The sequence below is a fragment of the Talaromyces amestolkiae genome, assembly GCF_001896365.1.
Source record: "Talaromyces amestolkiae strain CIB chromosome Unknown scaffold6.1, whole genome shotgun sequence".
NCBI classification, from domain to species: domain Eukaryota; kingdom Fungi; phylum Ascomycota; class Eurotiomycetes; order Eurotiales; family Trichocomaceae; genus Talaromyces; species Talaromyces amestolkiae.
The window spans coordinates 1071560-1095047 of NW_024468042.1; the positions used below are offsets into that span (position 1 = coordinate 1071560).

General features: G+C 47.6%; 7 protein-coding genes across 7 annotated transcripts; 5 read left to right on the plus strand and 2 right to left on the minus strand.

Annotated features, from left to right (window-relative positions):
- Positions 1–154: 154 nt before the first annotated feature.
- On the plus strand, positions 155–2702 carry BHQ10_003928 (uncharacterized protein; the record flags this gene model as incomplete). The annotated part of the gene is made up of 2 exons (XM_040876238.1): positions 155–1930; positions 1983–2702. The coding sequence occupies 2 exons, from the start codon at positions 155–157 to the stop codon at positions 2700–2702; spliced, it is 2496 nt and encodes an 831-aa protein (XP_040732432.1).
- A 367-nt stretch (positions 2703–3069) lies between these two features.
- Positions 3070–7551, plus strand: BHQ10_003929 (uncharacterized protein; the record flags this gene model as incomplete). The annotated part of the gene is made up of 4 exons (XM_040876239.1): positions 3070–3440; positions 5506–5650; positions 5713–7290; positions 7345–7551. 4 exons carry the CDS (start codon positions 3070–3072, stop codon positions 7549–7551), a joined length of 2301 nt encoding a protein of 766 aa, XP_040732433.1.
- Positions 7552–8066: 515 nt separating this feature from the next.
- Positions 8067–10176, plus strand: BHQ10_003930 (uncharacterized protein; the record flags this gene model as incomplete). The annotated part of the gene is made up of 3 exons (XM_040876241.1): positions 8067–8149; positions 8203–8870; positions 8927–10176. The coding sequence occupies 3 exons, from the start codon at positions 8067–8069 to the stop codon at positions 10174–10176; spliced, it is 2001 nt and encodes a 666-aa protein (XP_040732434.1).
- An 822-nt stretch (positions 10177–10998) lies between these two features.
- BHQ10_003931 (uncharacterized protein) lies at positions 10999–12123 on the minus strand (the record flags this gene model as incomplete). The annotated part of the gene is made up of 1 exon (XM_040876242.1): positions 10999–12123. One exon carries the CDS (start codon positions 12121–12123, stop codon positions 10999–11001), a length of 1125 nt encoding a protein of 374 aa, XP_040732435.1.
- Positions 12124–12786: 663 nt separating this feature from the next.
- Positions 12787–13212, minus strand: BHQ10_003932 (uncharacterized protein; the record flags this gene model as incomplete). Its single annotated transcript, XM_040876243.1, has 1 exon — positions 12787–13212. The coding sequence occupies one exon, from the start codon at positions 13210–13212 to the stop codon at positions 12787–12789; it is 426 nt and encodes a 141-aa protein (XP_040732436.1).
- Positions 13213–15033: 1821 nt separating this feature from the next.
- Positions 15034–16161, plus strand: BHQ10_003933 (uncharacterized protein; the record flags this gene model as incomplete). Its single annotated transcript, XM_040876244.1, has 1 exon — positions 15034–16161. One exon carries the CDS (start codon positions 15034–15036, stop codon positions 16159–16161), a length of 1128 nt encoding a protein of 375 aa, XP_040732437.1.
- A 583-nt stretch (positions 16162–16744) lies between these two features.
- BHQ10_003934 (uncharacterized protein) lies at positions 16745–18286 on the plus strand (the record flags this gene model as incomplete). The annotated part of the gene is made up of 1 exon (XM_040876245.1): positions 16745–18286. One exon carries the CDS (start codon positions 16745–16747, stop codon positions 18284–18286), a length of 1542 nt encoding a protein of 513 aa, XP_040732438.1.
- Positions 18287–23488: the final 5202 nt, after the last annotated feature.

Below are 23488 nucleotides of genomic sequence, written 5' to 3' on the forward strand. Positions count from 1 at the left end.
TGCGGCCGAGCAGTCAGCATTTGAATACCTTCTTTTTGAGGTTTTTCTGATCCAATTATTGTTTCACCCTTAGTCTGACTCTTTAGAAAAACACTTTTTGCTTCATATATTATTTTTCATAATCGGAATTGAAACTCATTCTGATCCCATCAAAATGGGTCAGAAATCAAAACCAGCAGACGACAATGATTTCGTATTTACATTGTCCGACGACGAAGGCTTCGCCATTGACGAGACCGAAGAAATAACCGAAGAAACGACCGAAATAGAGACCACATCCAAAACTTCGAAAAAGCGAAAGCGCGAACAGAATACAACTTCACAACCGTCGAAACAGTCGAAGAAACAGAAGAAGCAACAACAATCGAAGAAGAGCAGAAAAACAGAGTCTGAAGACGAAGCTGGCGACGATGTGGAAGATGAGGAAGCCGATGATGGAGAGGATGATGGCGTGTTAGATCCCGAATTCGAGTTTGATATTGGCGGTAATGCGACGCGGGATGTTATTGAGGACTTTGATGGATGGGGTCCGGACGATGGGAAGCAGAAGGCTGCGGGTGGGAATAAGAAGGCTGTAGATATTGATGATATCATTGCTCGTCGCAAGCAGAGGAAGGTAGAGGAGATTGAAAAGAAGAGGAGCAAAGCCGAGAAGAAAGGAGAGGAATTCGAAGGCTTTGACAGCGAGGAGGAGGCTGATGAAGAGGTGGATGAGGAGGAAGAAGACGATGCTGAAATGCCCGATTTTGAAGATGATGAATTGCTGGCTGCGGATGGATTCGGTATGGGTGTTGACGGCGCAGAGCCGGAAGATGACGAGGATGAAGAGAATGATGAAGATGAGGAAGAGGATGACGACTCAGAGCCAGAAGACGATGGCAATGCTCATTCTGACGATGACTCCGGTGCAGAGTCTGACGACTCAGTAGCATCCCCTGTTGCGCACCCAGACGATATAGCGTCCGACGAAGAGTCCGAATCCGAGAGCGAAAACGCCGAAGAAATCGCTAAACGAAAAGCGTTCTTTGCACCTGAAGAACCTGCCTCAGCGGATAAGGATGCTGATGATGCTGCAAACGGCTCTTTCCAGAACTACAACCTCTCTCGTCCTATTCTTCGAGGTCTCGCAGCTGTGGGGTTCACAAAGCCAACCCCTATTCAGCGCAAGGCTATCCCTGTCGCCCTTCTGGGTAAAGATGTCGTTGGTGGTGCTGTTACAGGTTCCGGTAAAACGGGTGCTTTCATCATTCCCATCCTTGAACGACTTCTGTACAGACCACGCAAAGTGCCTACTAGTCGTGTCGCTATTCTCATGCCGACTCGTGAACTCGCCGTGCAGTGCTACAATGTTGCTACAAAACTTGCGACATATACTGATATAACCTTCTGTCAACTTATCGGTGGTTTCAGTTTACGTGAGCAAGAGAACATTCTTAAGAAACGACCGGATATCATTATTGCCACACCCGGTCGTTTCATTGACCACATGAGAAACTCCTCTAGCTTTACGGTCGATACACTTGAAATTCTTGTTCTTGATGAAGCCGATCGAATGTTGGAAGATGGTTTCGCTGACGAATTGAATGAGATCTTGACTACTATTCCTAAGTCTCGTCAGACCATGCTGTTCTCCGCTACCATGACGGATTCAGTCGATAAACTTATTCGTGTGGGCTTAAACCGTCCGGTTCGCCTGATGGTGGATGCGAAGAAGCAGACTGCCGGCACATTGATCCAAGAGTTTGTGAGACTGCGACCTGGTCGTGAGGACAAAAGACTTGCTTCACTTATACATTTGTGCCAACAAGTCTACACAGCTCGTGTGATCATTTTCTTCCGTCAGAAGAAAGAGGCGCATCGCGTTAGAGTCATTTTCGGTTTGTTCGGATTGAAAGCTGCTGAATTGCATGGTAGCATGAGTCAGGAACAGGTATGTTAATCATTGCTTCCAGCCTACTTTTTCGTACTGATGCTCTATATAGCGTATCAAAAGTGTTGAAGACTTCCGCGACGGAAAAGTAGCTTTCCTCCTAGCAACAGATGTCGCTTCTCGTGGTCTTGATATCAAAGGCGTCGAAACTGTCATCAACTACGAAGCACCCCAGACACACGAAATCTACCTCCATCGTGTTGGCCGTACTGCTCGTGCCGGTCGTTCCGGTCGAGCATGCACATTGGCCGCCGACCCCGACCGAAAAGTCGTCCGCGCAGCAGTCAAATCCGGCAAAAGCCAAGGAGCCAAAATCGTCAGCCGAGTCATTGGATCTGAAATCCAGGACAAGCTCGGCCAGGAAATTGAAGACCTACAAGACGAAATAGACGCTATCTTGCGCGAAGAAAAAGAAGAAAAAGAACTAGCGCAAGTCGAAATGCAAACTTCCAAGGGCGAGAATTTACTCAGACATCAGACTGAGATCATGTCACGACCAAAACGTACCTGGTTCGAGACGGAAAAGGAGAAGCAAGAAGCACAGAAACGTGGCTTGATAGAGCTCAACGGTCTCGATGCGGGCTTGAGTAAGAAGGAGAAGCGGAAATTGAGCGGGAAGGAAAAGAAGAAGTTGGACGATAGCAAAGATCGGAAAGAAGGTAGAATGTGGAAGAAAGGAAGAAAAGAGCGAGAAAGTAAGATCGCGCCGCCGAAAAAGGGTGCTGCGAAGAAAGGGGGAAATAAGGTCAAGGGAAAGAAAAGTAGGAAGTGATTGTGCGAATTCAAGTACATAGGTTTCTAAAACCAACATAGTATGCAATGTTGCATATACGAAAATAAATCGACTTTCCCCAAAAAGGAAAGAGCTGCCATTTTAGGAAAGTTTCATGAGACTGAATCAACGTAAGGCCAAGAGTAGGCAGAAATCAATGACTTCAAGATATACCCTTCCTGATGCTTGGTACGAGGCAATCGAAAGTTGTAGGCACCGAAGAGAAAAAGTTATGTTTCCCAGAAGTCCGGGTCGCTGCCTATGTCGAAACGTATATCACCGCCTGCAAAGTTCTTTATCTCCAAATACCTTCAAAGAGATCTTTCTAGGGTGGAATTTCGCACTGAAAGACAGACCGAACATCAACATGAAGGTATTCGAAAGAATCGAAGAGGCGCTCGTGCGTCGGAAGAAATATCAAACAGCACAAGATATCCAAGACTTTTTGGGCAGACATTTTACCTCAAGTGCAAATCAATGGAAACAAATCAAATGGACGAATGACCGTGAAAAGCAAACTATGCATGGCGTCCAGATTCTCCAGCGTGAGGTGTATTTGAAGGAAGAAATTGCGGCAATGGAAAAGCGCCAAAAAGTCCAAATTTTGACTGGGAAGGAGCAGGAAACGCTGAATGGCTACAGAGAAGAACTCCAGAAAGTGGATGGGGAATGGTGGTTCCACAAACGTGCGATGGGCAAGTTGGTGTTCGAGAAGCCTAAGGGAGCTTGGATTCGCTGGTATGGTACAGCAGGAAATTCGCACAACAATGAATGGAGGAAAAGTCTCTGCAAGTCAAGAGGTGGCTGCTGCAACTACGACTGCGGGTGTTGTCAGAAACCATTGAACAACACGAGGTCACCAAAAGAGTACCATTGTTCAGAGGAATGTCCCTGTTGCATCAGGCGACGGGGATTTCGGAAGATTCCCAGGGATACGTAGACACCTGCATTGGCAAGTAGATTTGCCAACTTGAGGTATACGCTTTGTGGAATCCCGTCTACTAGAAAGAACTTTGCTTCGTTGAGATTCTACCCGAGTTGCTGCCTCTGTAAGTTGCAACGCTTCCTGTCATACTTGTCTTTGAAGAAGATGGAGCTTTGGTTTCTTGCAGGATGTACCCTTCCAAGCCTCGCGAATGTCTTCCCAATCATCTGCAGCTAGAAAAAATCCAATTTGGAACGTTACAGAACACCATGGACGCGAAATAGCTGAATCATATTTCATCGAGTCGATATGTCGGCCTGTCTTTAGATTATTTAGGGTCAATTAGAATATATAGGGAGACCACTGATAGGTAGCCCTGCCCTTAGCCCTAGCTAAGGCCAAAGTGTACCCCATACCCCATGATGTGATAAGCGAGCTAGGAGATAAGGACGAGGTCCATCAAAATTTGGAACCAACTCGGGTCAATTGGCTGAATTTAAGTATTTACTTGATTGTTGTGATGATGAAGTCTCTTTCATAGCTTCGAATTGATCTCAAGCAAATTCTAATTAAGTCCTGTTGCGGTTGCAGGAATGATTCGTCATTGACCGGCGATCTTCCAAGACTGTACCAATAACGAAGCCACATTATCCGCGTGGTCCTCAGCTCTGTTACTGCCGGTCCATATCAATATGTATCGATGTCGGTACTCAGTGTTATGCTTCTATTCAAAAGCAGTATCTGTCTTTAAATGGAGATTTGATTACTCAACATGGTGGATGTCACATCCTCTGTTCAGAACAGATATAGTATTTGGTACATACTTCCACAATATCACGACTCAGACTAATGGTCCAAAGCATCAAAAGTGATACTTGATCCTAGCAGTTGCAGGAGACCCCATTAATGGGTGTTGGCTATCCTATCGACAGGGATTAGGACCTCCTGAGCACGTTCACTACGTAAATGGCTGCCGGAGTTCATCCTTGTCTCCGCAACCCCGCAAACAATTTGCTTTTTCATCCTGACTCATAATCTACTCCGCAGAGCTCTGAAAAGGGAAGAATGAGGTAAAAAGGGAGAATTTATTTGTTTTCGCCAATGTCCAAAAAGTTCGAGTCGACACAGTGATATTTGTTTCATGGGTCAGAGTGCGAGGTCGCTCAGATGGAGCCCATCCATCATGAGATGCCGCCGAAGTCAGTTGATTTCGCCATCTGCATTAATCCCTGCTCGATTCAGCTCGAAACTACTGAGTCAGCGTGAGACAGGAATCAGTTCGAGTTGTGTGCCGGTCCATTGATTGGAAGAGGACAGCTCGTAAATGTACTGTCATGCTTTGCAGGGGCTTCATGCATATGATCGATAATATCCTGTCAACTTTTCACATCTGGAGGTTACATCCGGCTTGTACTCCTCCTAGTCAATAAGAAACATTGTAGCAAGTAAGAAGTACCATACGAATGCAGGCGTCAAAAGGCGTGGTTGGATTAGATAATCAGCGCCTGCCCTGTGATACGCCGACTACGGGGGCTGTCCCACTCCAGCATTTGAAGAGTCAATATCGACTCTGACTCACAGGACAGATCCTTATTTAATCTCCCTGTTCTGTCAATCCCATCGTCTCTGATTCAATTAACTTCATCTCATTGATTTGTGTACTCAAGTACTGTACCTCCCATTGATCCGACCCCTCGCCGTACAACGATAAGCTATCGACGTCGAGAGGGCCCCGCCATTTTCTATCGTCGTCATTTTCACCCCGCTAAAAGAATAAAACTCGACAACCTTCACAATGCCTATGTACGACCGTACCTTCTGCGATTGAGATAGCATATTGCATGGAGCAATGGCGCTAATTATATGATTTCAATGCAGGCTCAAGGATCCTTCAAAAAAATACAAACGGTTCAAACCCCTCAACCTCCCGGACCGAACATGGCCGAACAAGACTATCGACAAGCCGCCTCGCTGGCTGGCTACCGATTTGCGAGATGGCAATCAAAGTTTGGTGGACCCTATGGTATGTTTTGAAGATATCGTTGGTGGATCGGTTGAGGGTGAGGTTGCTAATACATCCCGCAGGACGGTGAACAAAAGTGGAAATACTTCAACATGCTCGTAGAGCTCGGCTATAAGGAGATCGAAGTCTCCTTCCCATCCGCATCTCAGACCGATTTCGACTTCACTCGCAGAATTATTGAGACACCCGGTACCGTTCCCGATGATGTTTGGATCCAAGTTCTTTCACCATGTCGAGAGGATCTCATCCGCCGCACAGTCGACTCCTTGAAGGGCGCAAAGAAGGCCATTCTTCACATGTACTTGGCTACAAGTGACTGCTTCCGTCGCATTGTTTTCAACATGACAAAAGAACAGAGTCTTGCATTGGCCGTCAAGTGCACCAAATTCGCCCGTTCCATCACCAAGGATGACCCGTCCACTGCCGGAACAGAATGGCAATACGAATTCTCTCCCGAGACATTCTCCGACACTGATCCAGACTACATTATTCAAGTCTGTGAAGCCGTGAAAGAGGCCTGGGGCCCAACTGAGGAGCATCCTATGATTTTCAACTTGCCTGCTACCGTTGAAATGTCTACGCCAAATGTTTATGCTGATCAAATTGAATACTTTTGCCGCAATATGACCGAGCGCAACAAATTTGCAGTTTCTCTTCATCCTCACAACGACCGTGGCTGTGCTGTTGCAGCCGCTGAGCTTGCCCAGATGGCTGGTGCTGACCGAGTTGAGGGAACTTTATTCGGTAACGGAGAGAGAACGGGAAATGTCGACTTGGTCACTCTTGCACTAAACCTTTACACCCAGGGTATTCACCCCAATATCGACTTTTCAGACCTGAACTCTGTCATCAAAGTCGTCGAAGAGAGCAATAAGATCCCAGTCAACGAACGTTGGCCGTATGGCGGTCAGTTGGTGGTGTGTGCATTTAGTGGTAGCCACCAAGATGCTATCAAGAAGGGATTCGTGGCCCGAGAAGCTACTAGTAGCAACGTTGATGACCCCTGGGAGATTCCTTACCTTCCTTTGGACCCACAAGATATTGGACGAACATATGAGGCCGTTATTCGAGTCAATTCCCAGAGTGGCAAAGGAGGTGCCGCATGGATCATACTCAAGAGTCTCGAACTCGACCTTCCACGAGGCTTACAAGTTGAGTTCAGTCAAATTGTGCAAAAAGAAACCGAGAGACTTAGCCGTGAGCTCCGCCCAAGCGAGATTGTGGCCCTTTTTGAAAATGCCTATCATCTCAAGACAAACCCTCGCTTTACTTTGATCGATTATAACATCACTACCGATCGATCGCATTCACCAGCACCAGTGGAATCTGGTAAAGCACTCAACACACGAAACCTCAACCGTCGATTTACGGGTATCATCGAGATTGACGGCATCCAACATCCCATTACTGGTGTTGGTCCAGGTGCTATTTCGTCCTTGGCTAACGCTCTCTCCACTTTGGGAATTGATCTCGACGTGCAAGATTACAAGGAGCACTCTATTGGTGTAGGAAGCCACGTCCGCGCTGCTACTTATATTCAATGCACGGCTTCTCAATCGAAAGATGTCGTTTGGGGTGTCGGTCTCCACCAAGATGTTGTCCAGGCCAGTTTGATTGCTCTTTTGAGTGCTGCTAGCTCGGTACGCCTCCCTATTGCTTTTGTCTCTAGTAACTATTAAGTCTAACCCATACAGTTCCTCACATCTCGCGCTGGCTCACCAGCACCCTTCCGCCCCGTGCGCTCTAATACCCTAACCGATGAAGATCTCCAAGCCATCGAACAGTTGTCAGCCAGCATTCGCAACTTGGACGAGGAACAAGAGAAGAAGAACGCTGCCGATGGTGTGCAGAAACAAAAAGCCGATATTGAGAAGCTCGAGAAAGAAGTACAACAGTTGTAGAAAAAGTGATAAACTTTGTGCGTATACCTTTATTTGTTTGTTGTTTCGGATGTCTCGTTCTATGCGAGCACAAACTTGTGATCAATATGGTCTCGCATTTCTTGGCTTTGGCCAAAGTTTTGGGCAATATGGGATGAGCTTTCATAACAAAATTGAAAACTTTGATTCAACCTAAAGAGTAAATGATCAAACCTTAACACAAGTACTGGCGTAAAAACGTACTAAAAATAGTGAGGCTTAGAAATTAAGCGTATGAATCTGACAAGAACTGATTGGTGAGGCTCAGACGTTGGCGTAACAACGGCCAATGATCTTGTCTCTCGCTGGGCGATCCTTCACAGCTTGGGCCTCCAACAGATTCAATGATAGACATACACTTTAATTTGTTGTAGATGAAACGCGCTAGCATGAGATTTAAGCTTGGCTTCGGAGATTTTGTGTTGTGGCATGTTTAAATATCGTGGGCCGCTGCCTCACTGGGGGTACAAAAGAAGGATTGTTCAAGGCGCGACAAGATGGGCAATCATGGAAGTTATGATGCGCTCGTGCCTTTACGAGACTTTCCTTCCGCGATGAATCAGAGGAACGCTAGCTATAAGTATGTATAGCGGTGATAAACTGCATTCTTTAGAGTTGCTAAGTTACGTCCAGAGAACCAACCCCATCAGATAGTCCAGTGCCACTTCGCCGAGTCAGCATCGACTCGAGCGGCAGCATACGCATCAACGAAGATGGTAAATCCACCTCAACGCCCGAACGACGCAAACCCGTTATAGGCCGCGACAGATCAACCGCAGTTCGCTACTTCCTGCAATTCCACATAATTCCACTCGCAGTCGCAGCAACCCTAATCGTGCTGAATGTTCAAACCCGCTTCCTGGGGATAGACAGCCAGTGGACGAACTTGCTTCAATTCATTGCCAAATTGCACGAAATATTGATGCAGATATCAATCGCGACGGCCATGATCGGGTATCAGCAATATCTGCTCACTCAATCGACCTCCGCGGTGCCGTTCGGCGCAATATTCTCTGCGTATCATGCCACGCAAGTGGGATATTTGTGGTCTCCTGAGTTCCGGGCCAGTGTGACGACACCGCGGTTTCCCATGTTACTGAAGATGGGCTTTGTGTGCTTTGTTGCGGGGAGTATTTTGCTTGCTTCGGGCGTTGGGCCGGCGAGTGCTATTGCGATGTTGCCGAGACTCGTTAGTTTCTCGATTGGGGAGTATGAGTTAGGGCTTGACCATGTGTATGGTGATGTTTTCCCGATGGCACTCACACAGCCCGGTGCGCTTTTGGAAGATGATATATACAACTGTATGATCACAACTTCCTCTAAGATGTTCATGCATAGCTAATAGTTGTCACTGAAGTGAACGAACAGTCTCCCGCCATCGGCTGGGAATACCTCCGAAACCTCCCAAGCATTGGCCAGGACCAAGCCACATTATTCGGATTGCAATACGTGACTCAAGAACTAGGAAACGGATACGGAAGATTTGTCGACGAGATGCCACCACTATACCCGGTCGAGCTTCCGACCATCATCCACCGTGCTGTAAACATCCTTGAGACATATACGAGAACGTTGTATGTGCAATATGCGCCAAATAGTACAGTAGCTATTGTGCAGCAAGCACCGGTTGCAGCGGGTTTGTCTATGATGGCTTGGAGGTCTCTTGAGGATAATTCTCGAGCCACGACGGGGGAGGCGCGAATCCAGATCGCGCATCCATTTGTGAGCTCGATTTGCGTACTAAATGCGATTATGAATGAGAATGATACCCGTGTTCTTGAGTTTCCGGCAACTTTTCTTAATGCAACTGGTGCCAACGGGGTTGATACTGTGCCATATAAGAATATAACTCGACAGCAGCTCTGGAATCAGAGTCAGGACCAAGGTCAAGGACAAATCATCTGGGTAGACGATGTTCCCTTCTCGACTGATCAGACACTAGGCGCCATCGTCGTACAGCCCGATCTCTGCGACAATGGCCAGAAATACCTCAGCGCATCCACATGCGCCGTGAGCGGGTTATGGGCAAATGCAACATCTCGCATGTTAGCCACAAGCCTCACAAACGCAACAAATATGTTCGACCAACGAGCCGAAACTCTCGTCTCGGGCGACTTCCTTAACATCTTCCCCTCGTCGTCCTGGCAGGTAAATGCAATCACTCTATCCAAGGAGTGGGCGAACAGCATCACCACTCAAATCTCCAACCAGAACCGCACCGTGGCAGACAACCTCCTCAGATCGATGTTACTAACTGAAAATATCTGTCCCGCAAACGGCAGCTACCCCCCCAGCTCACTGGATCCCCGTTCCCCTTCCTCCCGACCCATGATGCACGAAGCCCTCGTCTCTGCACTTGTTGCGAATGGCATGTCCCACGCAACAGGACCATTCAAAATGTCCAACTGGAGACTAAAAAACGGGGACTTCCAGTGGACCAATGCTAATGGTGACGAAGACAAACCTGCAGCGTTGATACTCACATTCCAGGCCAGTGTGGTGGGTTATGCGTGGACTATGGATGGAACGGGTATCAAAATCGCAGTTCCGATTCTAATTATATATTGTCTTTATGTGATTAGCTATGTTGTGTATACTCTAATCTAAGTGGCTCGGTCACTAACTATAAGAGTGGTTAGCGTGGCACGTGACAAAATGCCCCCTTATAATGGACTCGTATGAGTGGAGGAGGATGGATAATATAGTCTCTCTAGCTACCCGATTAACTAACTGGTATACGTAGTGCTGACTAATGGATGTCATGTGACAGGTGCCCCCTCCGAATTAAGGGTCTGTCCTCAGACCTGCATTGGAAAACAGGAAGAAGGCTCTGAAAAACAGGAGAAAGCTCTTAAAAATAGGAAGAAGCCCCGAAAAACATGAAGAAAGCCCCGAAAAACAGGAAGAAAGGACTTTTTTCAGCTCCGAAAACGTGAAGGTTGGAAAACAGGAAGAGAACTCTAAAGATGTATCCTCCGAACCTTTTTTGGACGAGATTCTCCTTCCACTTCGTAGTGCCAATTAAGGCTGTAAAAGTCCCTCCAAGAGATTGCTTCTGGGTAGCCGTCTGCTACTCGGAAGTATCCCTCGATCGTACCATCACTGTGATACATGTCGACAAGAGGTTCTGAGCGGCTTCCGTAGACCACTAGAACCCCTAGTGCGGACGCGTACACCATGGAGGTACGGGGTACCACGCCCCATAGTGCATTCGTGCTTGCTCCTGGCTTTGACTCCAGTGCTTTTTGGGGAATCAATATACCTGTCGCTACTCTGTAACGTCCAAGACAATGGTTGCCTATAATGGAAGTGTAGACTGTCATATTGCGTTTCGTTCCGTCTGCGCAGTGTTTAACGACTAATCCCGTTCCAAAACAGTCCACTGCGATTGGTATCAGTCCTTCCTCTGGTTCCAAGGACATACATCCGTTATTCACTGTATAGTCGCATTGTGGAGTCTGTGGTGGAGGTGTTGGAGTTGGTGCCATGTGTTGTGGCTGCCTGAATGCTGCCCACAGTCGGCTGGCTAATGTCTGTAGACGGTTTAATCCAGATGGGCGTGGAGCTGAGGAAGAGACTGGGACAGGTGGACGCGGCTCTATAGGAGCTGTGGATGAACCTGGACGATTGGATGTCGGCAGGACAGGTGGACGCGGCTCTGTAGGAGCTGTGGATGAGCTTGGACGATTGGATGTCTGCAGGACAGGTGGACGCGGCTCTATAGGAGCTGTGGATGAGCCTGGACGATTGGATGTCGGCAGGACAGGTGGACGCGGCTCTATAGGAGCTGTGGATGAGCCTGGACGATTGGATGTCKGCAGGACAGGTGGACGCGGCTCTATAGGAGCTGTGGATGAGCCTGGACGATTGGATGTCGGCAGGTATAGGAGCTGTGGATGAGCCTGGACGATTGGATGTCGGCAGGACAGGTGGATCGGAATCTATTATTGATCGCATCCTTTTCTTCATTGGTGCAGGTGTGCAACGATTGTTCGGTTGAGTCCTGATGGAAGCAGGCTTGGGGACAGCAGTTGCTTCATTCTCGTGATCCTCCTGGTCTTCTTGATCCTCCTGGTCTTCTTGATCCTCCTGGTCTTCTTGATCCTCCTGGTCTTCTTGATCTTCCTGGTCTTCTTGATCTTCCTGGTCTTCTTGATCTTCTTGCTCTTCCTGGTCGTCATACTTCTCGTAGTCAAGGATTGTCTCTGCGCTCATCCCCTGACAGAAAGCCTTTCTAACGTATTCAATGCGCTGGTCAGTCATCCACGTTTCGTATCCTTTTAATCGTCTTGCGTAGGCGTACACGGGTTCCAGTTGCGGAGCGACGTTTCGGAAGTTAGACGACTTAAATTTGTTATCGTGAATGAGTCTCTCCATTTGTTGCCTTTGCGTGTCCGAATGGAGTTGCTTTTCCATCCGTTCATGGTGTCGAGCTAGTGTTCGTATGTGGTTCCCCGCATCGAATGGCTTCCTCTTGCCTGTCATGGCCCAGACTTCGTCCACTCTTCGTAGATCCTCCTTCGGCATTGAGTCGTAGTCCACTCCTGTCTCCATAGTGAACGTGGCAATTGTTTGAGCGATTGGATAGGTGACTGGGGATTGAATGCGAACGTAGTGCGCGAATGGATGGGTAAGCAAGAATTGGCTAGGTAGGTCAAGGGTCAGATGCGACCGTAGTCTGTAAACGAAGTGAGGAATGGATGCGCGAAGTGAGAATTGGATGCGCGAGGTGAGAATTGGATGCGCGAAGTGAGAATTGGATGCGCGAAGTGAGAATTGGATGCGCGAAGTGAGAATTGGATGCGCGAAGTGAGAATTGGATGCGCGAAGTGAGGAATGGATGCGACCGTAGTTTGTCAGTGAAGTCAGGATTGGCTGGTTAATTGAAAGTTGGAGCGACGAGTGGAATGAACTGAAGTGAGGTTTGGTATTGCTTTAGGGCTTGTTGGGAGCCTTTGTAAGTATGCTAATGGTGAAGCAGTCCTGGATCGTAATTGCTCCTCGTAGGGCGCTTTTTGTATGTGTTTTGGTTCGTCTGAGCGATAGGATTGGCCTCAGTTGTGGTTACTTCATGTGTAGGGTTGTGAAGATGGGAATTCAATTGCGCAGTGGATTCATAAGGATGGTAAAGCCTGCGCTTGATAATGATAGTGGAGGTTGCGAAGTGATTAGGAATGATTCTCTATGGACTCCGTGAGTCCTATCGGATCATTCTGCTCAGTCGGATTCGTTGTTGGAGACGTTGGAGGAAGTATCAGCGGCGTTGAAGGAGTACCCTAGACAATATTTCCGGTAGTAGTTGAACAGTCCGAGGCCCATTTCCAGTTCAGCTAGGAATTTTGGATAGTCCAGCTCCTTGATGGCCCGGATCTTGTCTTCGTCTGTCGCTAAGCCCAGTCTGGAAATGTGATGTCCCAAGGCCTTGATCGATCCATACGCGAAATGACATTTGGAGATCTGGAGTGTCAGTCCTGAAGCTTCGAGGAGGGTGAGTACCTCGTCCAGATGCTTTAGATGCTCGCTTTGTGTCCTCGAGAAAGCTATTATGCCATCCACATAAACATTGACTGTCTTCCACAAGTACGACCTGAGTATGTTTTCCATTCTTTGTTGGAAGAAGGACGGGGCGGTTGCTAGGCCCATCGTTGACACCTTGAGTCTCTCCAGTCCTCGATGTGAAGTCACGAATGTTGTCTTCCACCTGTCCTCCGTTCCTATAGGCTGTTGGAAGAAGCCTTTCCGAATGTCCATGGAGGAGAAGATAGAGCGACCTCCGACCGCCTCAAATACGTCGTCCTGGCGTGGCAGAGGGTATGAGTTGAGTCACAAATTAAATTTTTTTTCGGAAGCTGGTTTCTTCTCGTCCTTCTTGTCACCCCGACGTTCGGACTTGAAGCTTCTTTTGGCGGATGGGCCTGATTTGGACAAGCTCGACCTTCCAGCTGCTCGGATGAGCTGGTTCCACTGCAAGCGTGCCGGTTCTTCTTGTCGGAAAACTGCAGTTGAAAATTCTTTGAGAGAGCCCTCCGGTCGTACTGGGTTCATGATAGTTGGATTTAGCTTTTCTCAAACTCAAGTGATGACTTCTTCTTTATCTCGGATGTTTGCTTCCTAGAGGAGTATAATCTTTTGCTTGATATATTCTTATAGTGATAGGTTCTTTTCCGTGTTAAATCGGAATTTGAGTCTGTTTGCTTGCTGTCGTGTCTTATATGCGCTCTTCTTGAAATGCCGTTTCGTTGGAAGATGTATTTGGTTAGAGATTCCTGTATGGTTTTTGTGTAAGGCCGTGGAACGAATGCCGCTGCGGCAAAGCTCTCTGTATCCCGGGCACGTGACATACATGACCTCTGTCACGTGCTCGAGCTAGCCGCATATTAGATAGCTAGTTAGCCGACCACTTAGCCATAAGAATAGCATCATCTTTCTCCACTCATACGCGTCCATTATAGAATGGTAGCACTGTTCAAGGCGTCCAGCCAGGACAGAGCCAGAGCGATATCCGTATAGGATTGTCCTCTTCTACTCAGTTTGTCCAGAATTGATGGGAGTACGTACCTGTTCGATATCGTCCAATTCAAAACCTCTGATCGACACATCAACAACAACAAGAACTACGTCCGATTCATGGACGACCAAATCTTGGACCGCATACTACAGCTACACAGCTTCCTATCTCTTAAGCCGTTCCAAAAACGAGCTCGTCCAGGATTCCTGCAAGCGCTACAGGACGTTCTCACGAACCACCAATTGCAAGTCCAAAACTACCAGCTTAACGATTGCGGGTATTACGGACCTACAGACTGGGTAGTAGCTCAACACCTCACTACAGAAGAATCCAAGCGAGTCGCTGAGCATATCGGATTCTCCCTGCCACCAAGAAAGAAGAAAACCAGATCGGAGCCTCAGGCATTAGACCACGGGAATCCGGAAGGAGCAGCCCCGGACACCACAACTCCAAACACTTCTTCTCCAAAAACCCCTTACGAACTCCATTCCCATCATCAACAAACACTTCCTCTATCTCAACAGTCGTTTACGGAGATTCGGAATACACCACTACCTGACGACCGACACCTGGGCCGCATCTACAAAAATCTTCGAGAGATAGGCGACAGGATGAAGGACCAATTGCAGCCCGGAAATCCCACCAGGAATGGCTTCAAACTGGACGTGACTACCGGACTACTATACATGGTGAGGGAAAATGCGGAGAGATTGTGCATCCCCGCAAAAGCTCATCGCTTGATCTTGATGGCAGCCCATGATCATAAGGGTCACCCAGGCGTCCAGAAAACGCAAGACAGATTACGCAAAACGATTTATGTCCCAAGGCTGAAGGCATTGGTCGAGTCTTATGTACTAGCCTGTCCAGTCTGCAGAGCGTCCAAAGACGATTAGCACCAACAATACGGACAGCTTCAACCCATCACGACACCATGCCAACCATTCACAACCATTACGATGGACTTCGTTATTGGACTACCGAAATCCAAAAATAACTACGACGCCCTGATAGTGATCGTAGAAAAATTCACGAAAGCCGTTAAGCTGATCCCAGGAACAACGAAATACACGGCAATTGATTGGGCCAAAGCCTACTTCCGACATGTCTACCCATCATGGGGACTACCACAAGTCATCATTTCCGATAGGGACGCCAAATTCACATCCGACTTTTGGTCCTACTTATTCCGCCGTGCGTCCGTCAGACTCGGCATTACAGCAGCATACCATCCAGCGGCCGATGGACAGACGGAGAGAATAAACGCCATCATCGAGACAATGCTCCGATGCTTGTTATTCCAGCTTCCGGACGACACGATATGGGACGAGTTATTACCAGACGTTGAACACTTTCTATTCACGTCCAAGAGTGAAACAACCGGCAAAACACCCTTCGAACTACTCTACGGCGTGGAAGCCAGGTCAGAATTTATTCCCCAAGGCGACTTCCGATTTGACTCAGCGGATGACTTTATCAAAGAACGGGAACGCATCCGAGCAGAAGCAGCGGACGCAACACAGTACGCACAGAGTCGCATGGCATTCTACTTCGACCAGAAACATAAACCGGTGGAGATGAAAAACAAGGTATACATCCGATTAACGAGGAAGCCTGGTCACAATGGGTACAAAGCGGATGGATCTACAGTATTTTCACCCCTAAAAATAGGACCATTTCCCATCAAAAGACGAATTGGTAACCTAGCCTACGAGCTCGAGCTGCCACCCGACCTAAGCATACATCCAGTGATCTCCGTCATCCATTTAGAACAAGCCCCAGAGGACGAATGGGACCGCCCAGTGACAACGACAATCCCAGAAGAAGTACATCAGATCCGACTTCCGTTCGAGATCGATCAGGTTATAGACAAGAAACCGAGACCGATCCAGCAGGGGTCAAAACGGAAGATCTGGTATTACCTCGTCAAATACAAGACTACAAACCAGACAACGTGGCAACCGGCAGCAATTGTCTCAACCCAATGCCCAGCGCTCGTCGCGGAATTCGAAGACAAAACATCTCCCCCAACCCAACGGACAACTCCCCAAAGACCTGACGATCAGAGCAATCAAGACCAGCCCTGATCCTTTCACAAGAAACACGACACTATCCTTACCACCAGACATCCCTTACCTTATTCCATACATTCTCGAAGGTGCCACCTTCCACTATCATTATCAAACGCATATTCTACTCATCCTTAGAAGCATTGCCTTGCGACATCTTGTTTGAACCGTCACGACCAGCGATGAATCGCACTATAACTCCACACTTGAAGTGACCTCAACTTGAGATTCAATCTGCTGTTCGAAAGAGCCCAAATACACACAAGAGACACCGTATAAGGAGCAATTACTGTCCACGACGGCCTCACTGACGGCTCACTCGAGAAGCCATCAACAAGCCCCAAACCAGGATCAAACCTCACCTACCTTGTTACGGTCGCGTCCGATCCTCACTTCGCGCATCCAGTTCTCACTTCGCGCATCCAATTCTCACTTCGCGCATCCAATTCTCACTTCGCGCATCCAATTCTCACTTCGCGCATCCAGTTCTCACTTCGCGCATCCAGTTCTCACTTCGCGCATCCAATTGTCACTTCGCTCATCCAATCCCCACGGTCGCACTCAACCATCACTTCGTTACAGGATCTGATCTTCACCCACCATGCCTGGGCCCGCTCGCAGCAAAAGTTTCTTTACTCCGTACTCCGCGCCCACCAAGAAGACAGTCAAGAGGACTCCCACGTTCAATGCGCCCACATCCAATACGTCCACTACCGATACTTCCGATGCGCAATCTCCGAACTACGAGGCAATAATGATACCAGGAGAGGAGGAGGGCTCAATATCGACATCGGAAGAGGAAGAGGACTCAATATCGACACCGGAAGAGCAGGTTGACTATGATTCAATGACCATAGATGAACTGGAAAAGATGGAACCAGTCAAGGAAGAGTTACTCAAGTCGAAACCATTTGATACCGGGAATCACAAACGAACAATGGATCGACACCGTAAGCGCATGGAAAAGAAACTCCACTCGGAGGAAGAGAAGCGACGGATGGAAGCACTGATCCATGATACCAAATTCAAGTCGTCCAACTTCCGAGATGTCATTCCAGACCATGAGCCTTTATACGCCTACGCACAACGAGTGGGACATCACAAATGGGCGATCGCTGCACGTATCGAATACGTGAGACAGGGTTTCGTGTTATTCATGAACACAGCGCAAATCCTCAACTATCAGAAGGAAGGAGGAACGTCATCGGAAACAGGCGGAATGGAGGATGATAGAGATGGAGAAGGGGCAGCCACCGAATCTACGTCCAACGAGATTCCACCGACACGAAAATTCCCCCCTGCAGCATTCATGAAAAGGAGGGCTTCAATGATCGAGGAGGTTCGTTCCTCAGCTMCMCCATCCAMTCCTCCAGTCCTATCGTCAGAGCCAGCAACATCCAGCCCTCCGGTTCTGTCAACAGCCAGTGCTCTAGCCTTGGCAGCGGCCAAGCCTCCCCCCCAAGTTCTGCCTCCACAGCCATCCAATCCTCCAGCTTCCGATCCAGGAGTATCACCAGCTTCTACAGCCCCGCCAGAACCACTGACAGTGCGACAGAAGCTGCCGGATCGTCCATCAGTGCTGACTCGCCTATTGGCAACCTTCAACCGCCTATTGGGCCGGACGGAACACATGACACCACCTCCGTTACATACTCTAGAGCATACCTACTCATTCAGCAATGGACACATACCTCTAGATCCGGAGGAAGGTCTGATACCTATAGCGATAGACTGTTTTGCGACAGGACTTGTAATCAAGCACTGCGCAGAGGGAACCAGACGGAATATGAAGATTTACACCGCTACGACAGCTAATCATAGCTTGGGTCGTTACAGAGCAGAGAATAACAGGTTGATCCCTCAAAAGGAACTAAAAACCATACCAGGAGCATTGACAAACGTCCTATGGGGGATCATACCCCGTACTTCCATGGTCTGTGCGTCCGGGCTCGGAATTCTGGTCATATACGGAAGCCGCTCGAAACCATTGATAGAGATGTACGCCAATGACGGAACTATACAGGGATACTTCAGGGTAGCAGACGGTTATCCGGAAGTGGTCTCGTGGAGAGACTTTTACAGCCTGAACTGGTATTATGAGATGGACGAGGCCCCTCCGAAGAAGATCCGAAAGTTGAATTAATCTCTTCCCTATTGTCTCTCCGGTTTCCTCCGAAATCGTTAAAGATGGAGGTTTGCAATTTCGTTCATTTACCTATATGTGCACCTTCTGGTTTTATGTTTCCTCCGAAATTGTTAAGGATGGAGGCTTGCAAGTTTTCTATTTACTCATCGGACTGAGGACAGTCCATTTTACAGAGGGGGCATCTGTCACGTGCTCGAGCTAGCCGCATAATAGATAGCTAGTTAGCCGACCACTTAGCCATAAGAATAGCATCATCTTTCTCCACTCATACGCGTCCATTATAACTTCGGCTAGGCTTAGTCATGTATTAGTCAGCAAACAAAACTTCATAACGTATTCGGTAAGCGAGTTGGCCATGTAAGCGGGTTGGCCACCTTCAATACACATACAAAATGGCCTATGTTCATACCATCATGACTCAACATCCAGTGGAAATCTCGATTTGTGATTCATATGTTAGTATTAGATCACTTAATATAATAAAAATATTTAATTAAGACTAGTGTAAAGTAGTGATCATACCATTTTATATATAATACAGCTGAAAACCGGTGTAATTATGCAAAACATGAACCACTCAAAGATATAGTTACTTAAACCCCTATATACTTTGTTGATAGGTTGATAATGATATATTAAAGATATATACATCAGATAACATAGAGACAGGTCTGTGATGTAGAGTAATGAGGGTACGAATATAGGCCATTCTGTATGTGTATTGAAGGTGGCCAACCCGCTTACATGGCCAACTCNGATGTAGAGTAATGAGGGTACGAATATAGGCCATTCTGTATGTGTATTGAAGGTGGCCAACCCGCTTACATGGCCAACTCGCTTACCGATTACGTTAGCGAGGCCGTAGGGGCCACGATTCCTAGAGAGCAGCCAATAGCTGCGAACGCTATATAACCCTACGTTTCTTACCCTATCTAGCACCCGTACTACTACGCCCTTGTAAACCCCTCTTACATTTTGTTATTTGATCTGAGAGATGAGTATATTAATCTAGGGCGTCACTCTGTAAATATAGAGGAATGACTTCCAGCACTGTGTTTTTGCTATAGGCTCTCGCTAGCTGTCTTATTCGCTTTGTAAACGTTGTTACCGGCCGATTTTTGAGGTCGAATAAAGAGACATCCTCCACCTTCAAGGTCTTCCGGTGTCTCTGTCCAGAGGTCCTATGCTGGCCCTGATGACTCCGGTGGGTAACGTCTTCATTAGAATCGGGTGGTGAATCGTCCGAATCGTCCGGGTCGGTACGTCCGGACAGGCCACTTGAATCACTTGGTCGGTCTGACGTTTCGCCCATTTGCCTTTCTGAGCGATGGGCCGGCTTCTTACCTTTGTTGATGTGACCGAGATTACCCTCCTGTTGAGTGACTTATCTTCTTCTCCGGCTTCCACATCTTGTGGGGCTATGGGTCACGGTCCCGCGCGGAAGCGTTCGAGGAATCTTTAGATGGTGTCGATGTTGTTTACTGAATGTAATCCATCCGCTATAACAGTTGTAGCCTTTTGTATAAACTCGTCCCTTTTCTTCCCATTCATACAGGTGACTAAGGCCGCGGCCGCTATATAGTCAGCTTCCTTTAGGAATGGTGCCAGTTGTAGGTACTATCTATTGGAGATAAGACTAGTCATACTGACAATGTAGACCGTGTCTCTCTTATATTGCGCTTTGGAATAGAGGTTTGCAGGGGCGGTGTTGTCGGTGAAAATGGATGAGATCCATCCTGGATTCGGGTGTAATAGTAGTCTTCGTATGGATTTTGCGACGTCGTCCTGTCCTTGTATAGTACGCGTCGTCTCAGGGGATTCCGGAAGGTGTAGGTCTATGGATGGAGAGGATTGAGAGCTCGTTGGTGATGGCATTACTCTTTTGCAATTTCGTTCCCCGGTTGAATTTCTTGATCCCAAGACTTTACGAATGCTATCGGTCGCCAATTTTTGGGAATCGGAATCTGTAACTCTTTTGCTATGAATTTTGCTTCCTTTGTTGTTATTATCTTGTCCGTAACATAGTCCGTATTGCCGTAGAAGCCGCAGTCGTTCCAGGATGGTGGCAACAGGTTGTAGTCATGGACTAGGTGATCAATTTTGGTAAACAGCGTATATAGGATACGCTGTCGGAATTGTGGCAGTATAGTAAGAGAGTGGAGCTGTAAGACACGGTCCAATAAACTCTCATCCATCCGATTCAATGATCCGATGGTTGTTACTGTCGTTGAGATGGAATAAAGATCGGGCGTTGGAGTAGAGTCTGATTCGGTCGGGTGGAGTGTCGGAGGAGGATTTCGTGTGGTCGCGTCGTCCTTTCAATTCTGGACGAATTGATTGGATATAGCGAGCACTATACGCCCTCCTCAATAAGTCCCAGCTGAACGCTCAGAACAATGCTACCATTTTGGAATGAGCCGAGCACGTTAGCTTAGCATGAATACGATCATCATCCATCCACTTATAGTCTCCCATTATACTCTAGGTCACGTATAGGTCCAGATGTCGAATTCTGGATTAATCACGATAGTTAACAGTCCTTCACGATGTCAACCTGTCCCTGAGTATACGCTTTGGACGAATACTACCATTTTATAAGGGATGGCTATTAGTGGAATGTATGATGATTATGCTTCCGTACGTGCTAATCTAAGCTCATCTAGTCACGCAAGGGCACTTTGGGGCGGCTAAGCTAAATACATAACGGCTAACCTATGACACCATACATGGAAAGGGACGAGATAGGGAAAGCAAGCAGATATGGAAAGCAAGCAGATATGGAAAGCAAGCAGACATGGAAGAAAACGATATAGAAAGAAAATAAGACATGGAAGGACAAACATAGGGGAAGATAGGATATGGAAAGGAATGAGACACGGAAAGGGACCGGACATGGAACAAGACGAGAGTGACTGATGACGAGAGTGAAGGAACGAGACAGTGACGAGTAACGACAACTGACCAAGGACAGAGTCTCGCTGATCATTGACGTGAAGTTCCATTCCGGTGTTTGGTGGACATTTCGTGTCTCTGGAAGTTGGACAGGTAATTGGTGTAGAACCCGCAAGATTCACATCCATATCTCATGTCCTTAGTCTCAGCCAGTGACTCAAGTCGCTTAATATGCCTTCCGGTTTTCTTATGCCTCTCTAGTTGACTTGGTTTAAAAAAGGACTGTCCACAAGGCTCGCACTTGAAAGCTTTTCCCTGCTGGACGCGAGATTCCACAGTCCCAAGATCAGGTGTGTTCATGATGTGCTGAAGACTCGTATTATGTAGTGCCAACTCAGAGGGATGTCCACAAGGCTCGCACTTGAAAGCTTTTCCCTGCTGGACGCGAGATTCCACAGTCCCAAGATCAGGTGTGTTCATGATGTGCTTAAGACCCGTATTATGTAGTGCCAACTGAGATGGAGAAGCGAAGGACTTTCCACAAGGCTCACACTTGAAAGCTTTTCCCTCCTGGAAGCGAGATTCCACAGTCCCAAGATCAGGTGTGTTTATGATGTGCTTAAGACTCGTATTATGTTTTGCCAAGTGAGATGGATAGGCGAAGGACTTTCCACAAGGCTCACACATATAGGGGACGTCTCCTCTCTCGAGTCTCCGGAGGTGATGGGAAGTCTTGTTATGCCGGACGAGATACGTATTTTGAGCGAACGCTTTCTTACAAGACGCACAAAAGTATTTCTTACTGGCCAGCACTTTTCGATATTTGAGTTGTCGATATGACGTGCCATAGCGGGCTCTGTCAAGACGACGGAGTGTCTCCCTGTTTCTCCACCGGAAGGCTCTGGCCTGAAGACGGCGTCTATCTTTAGTCACAATTGCGATTTGCTTGAGCTCCTCAGACGAAACTTCGAGGCCAATCTCGGAAGGGTAAAGTCCCTCAATAAAAGGATTGTGACTGCATAAACCATTCCATTCGAATAAGTCTCGAGACCATGGACAAGTGGAGTCCAAGCCATACGACTTATTGCGATGAGCCATAGCCCAAAAGATTGAAGCAAAAGCTGCTTCCATGATAAGAATGGCAGTCCGAAATCTCGGAACATGTTCTGGACGTGGAATTGGACACCGGGCAAGTAAACAATGATGGACAATAGAGTATCCATTCCGATGATAGGCTCGGATATTCTTAGGGGCATAACATGAATTGATATAATATGTCCTGATTCGTTTTCTGACTCCTCCAAAAGTCTGGGTTCCTGATCCGATGTAAAGACCTGGAGGATGGCCGTCTTTCCGGAGGATAATAGCATAGACACCCCAAGAATTTTTAGGAACTTCGTCCGGAAGTGACTCGAACCATGTAATAGAAGGTGGTCCAGTAGCTCGTACGACATCGAGTAGTCCACGACAGAATGTGAGGCTCATAGAATAAAAAATAGATGACAAGTCAAGTTTTGTAGGTGCCACAATTCTAAATCGCTGATTCATCGAATCACTTGAAGCAGTGAAGCATTGCCAACTAACGTCCAGCATATACTCCATAGTGGACGACATTCTTGTAGAGCACAGGGGGACACGGAAGACGAGACGATTTGGAGGAATGAGACTGGATGATGAGGAGGGCCGGAGGATGAGAGACGACCATGTTGCGTGGTGCTCGACGCTGTGCCAAAATGGAAAGAGCGACGAAAGGGGAAGGAGCGACCATGTTGAGGTAGCTATAACTGCCACAAGGAAGGAGTGACCGAAAAGGAAGGAGCCATGGACATGGAAAGAATGCCCAGGAGAATGACCATAGAGAGTATGATATTGTGCAGAACATGTTCAAAAGCCCTTTTCTAGATATCGCTGAAATAGCGTTACTGGCCATAGCTCGCGAGCCTGGGATACGATTGCGAGTATAACGGCTTTGGCGTTCAATTCTCGTCCTAGCAAGGTACTAGAGAATGCGAGTGTGCGCATATCGCGGACAGATACGTTTCGGAATTTGGTTAGTGTTCGGGAAGTTGAGTCTGAGCGACGGCTGGAGATGGTTTTTCAGTCGGATGAGCAGGATCGTGGAGGACTGTTGCGGCGGGTTAGGGCTGGGAAGGCATATGCATAGTCTACAGAACAAGCTAGTTACAATCAATACCTTACGATATTCAAGATCCCTTGAACGGTCAATAGCGGAAATATATGGATATTTGTAAGGGCCCAGTAAGGCCTGGTGACAGTTCTGTCATATTACAGCGCGGTCTCATCTAA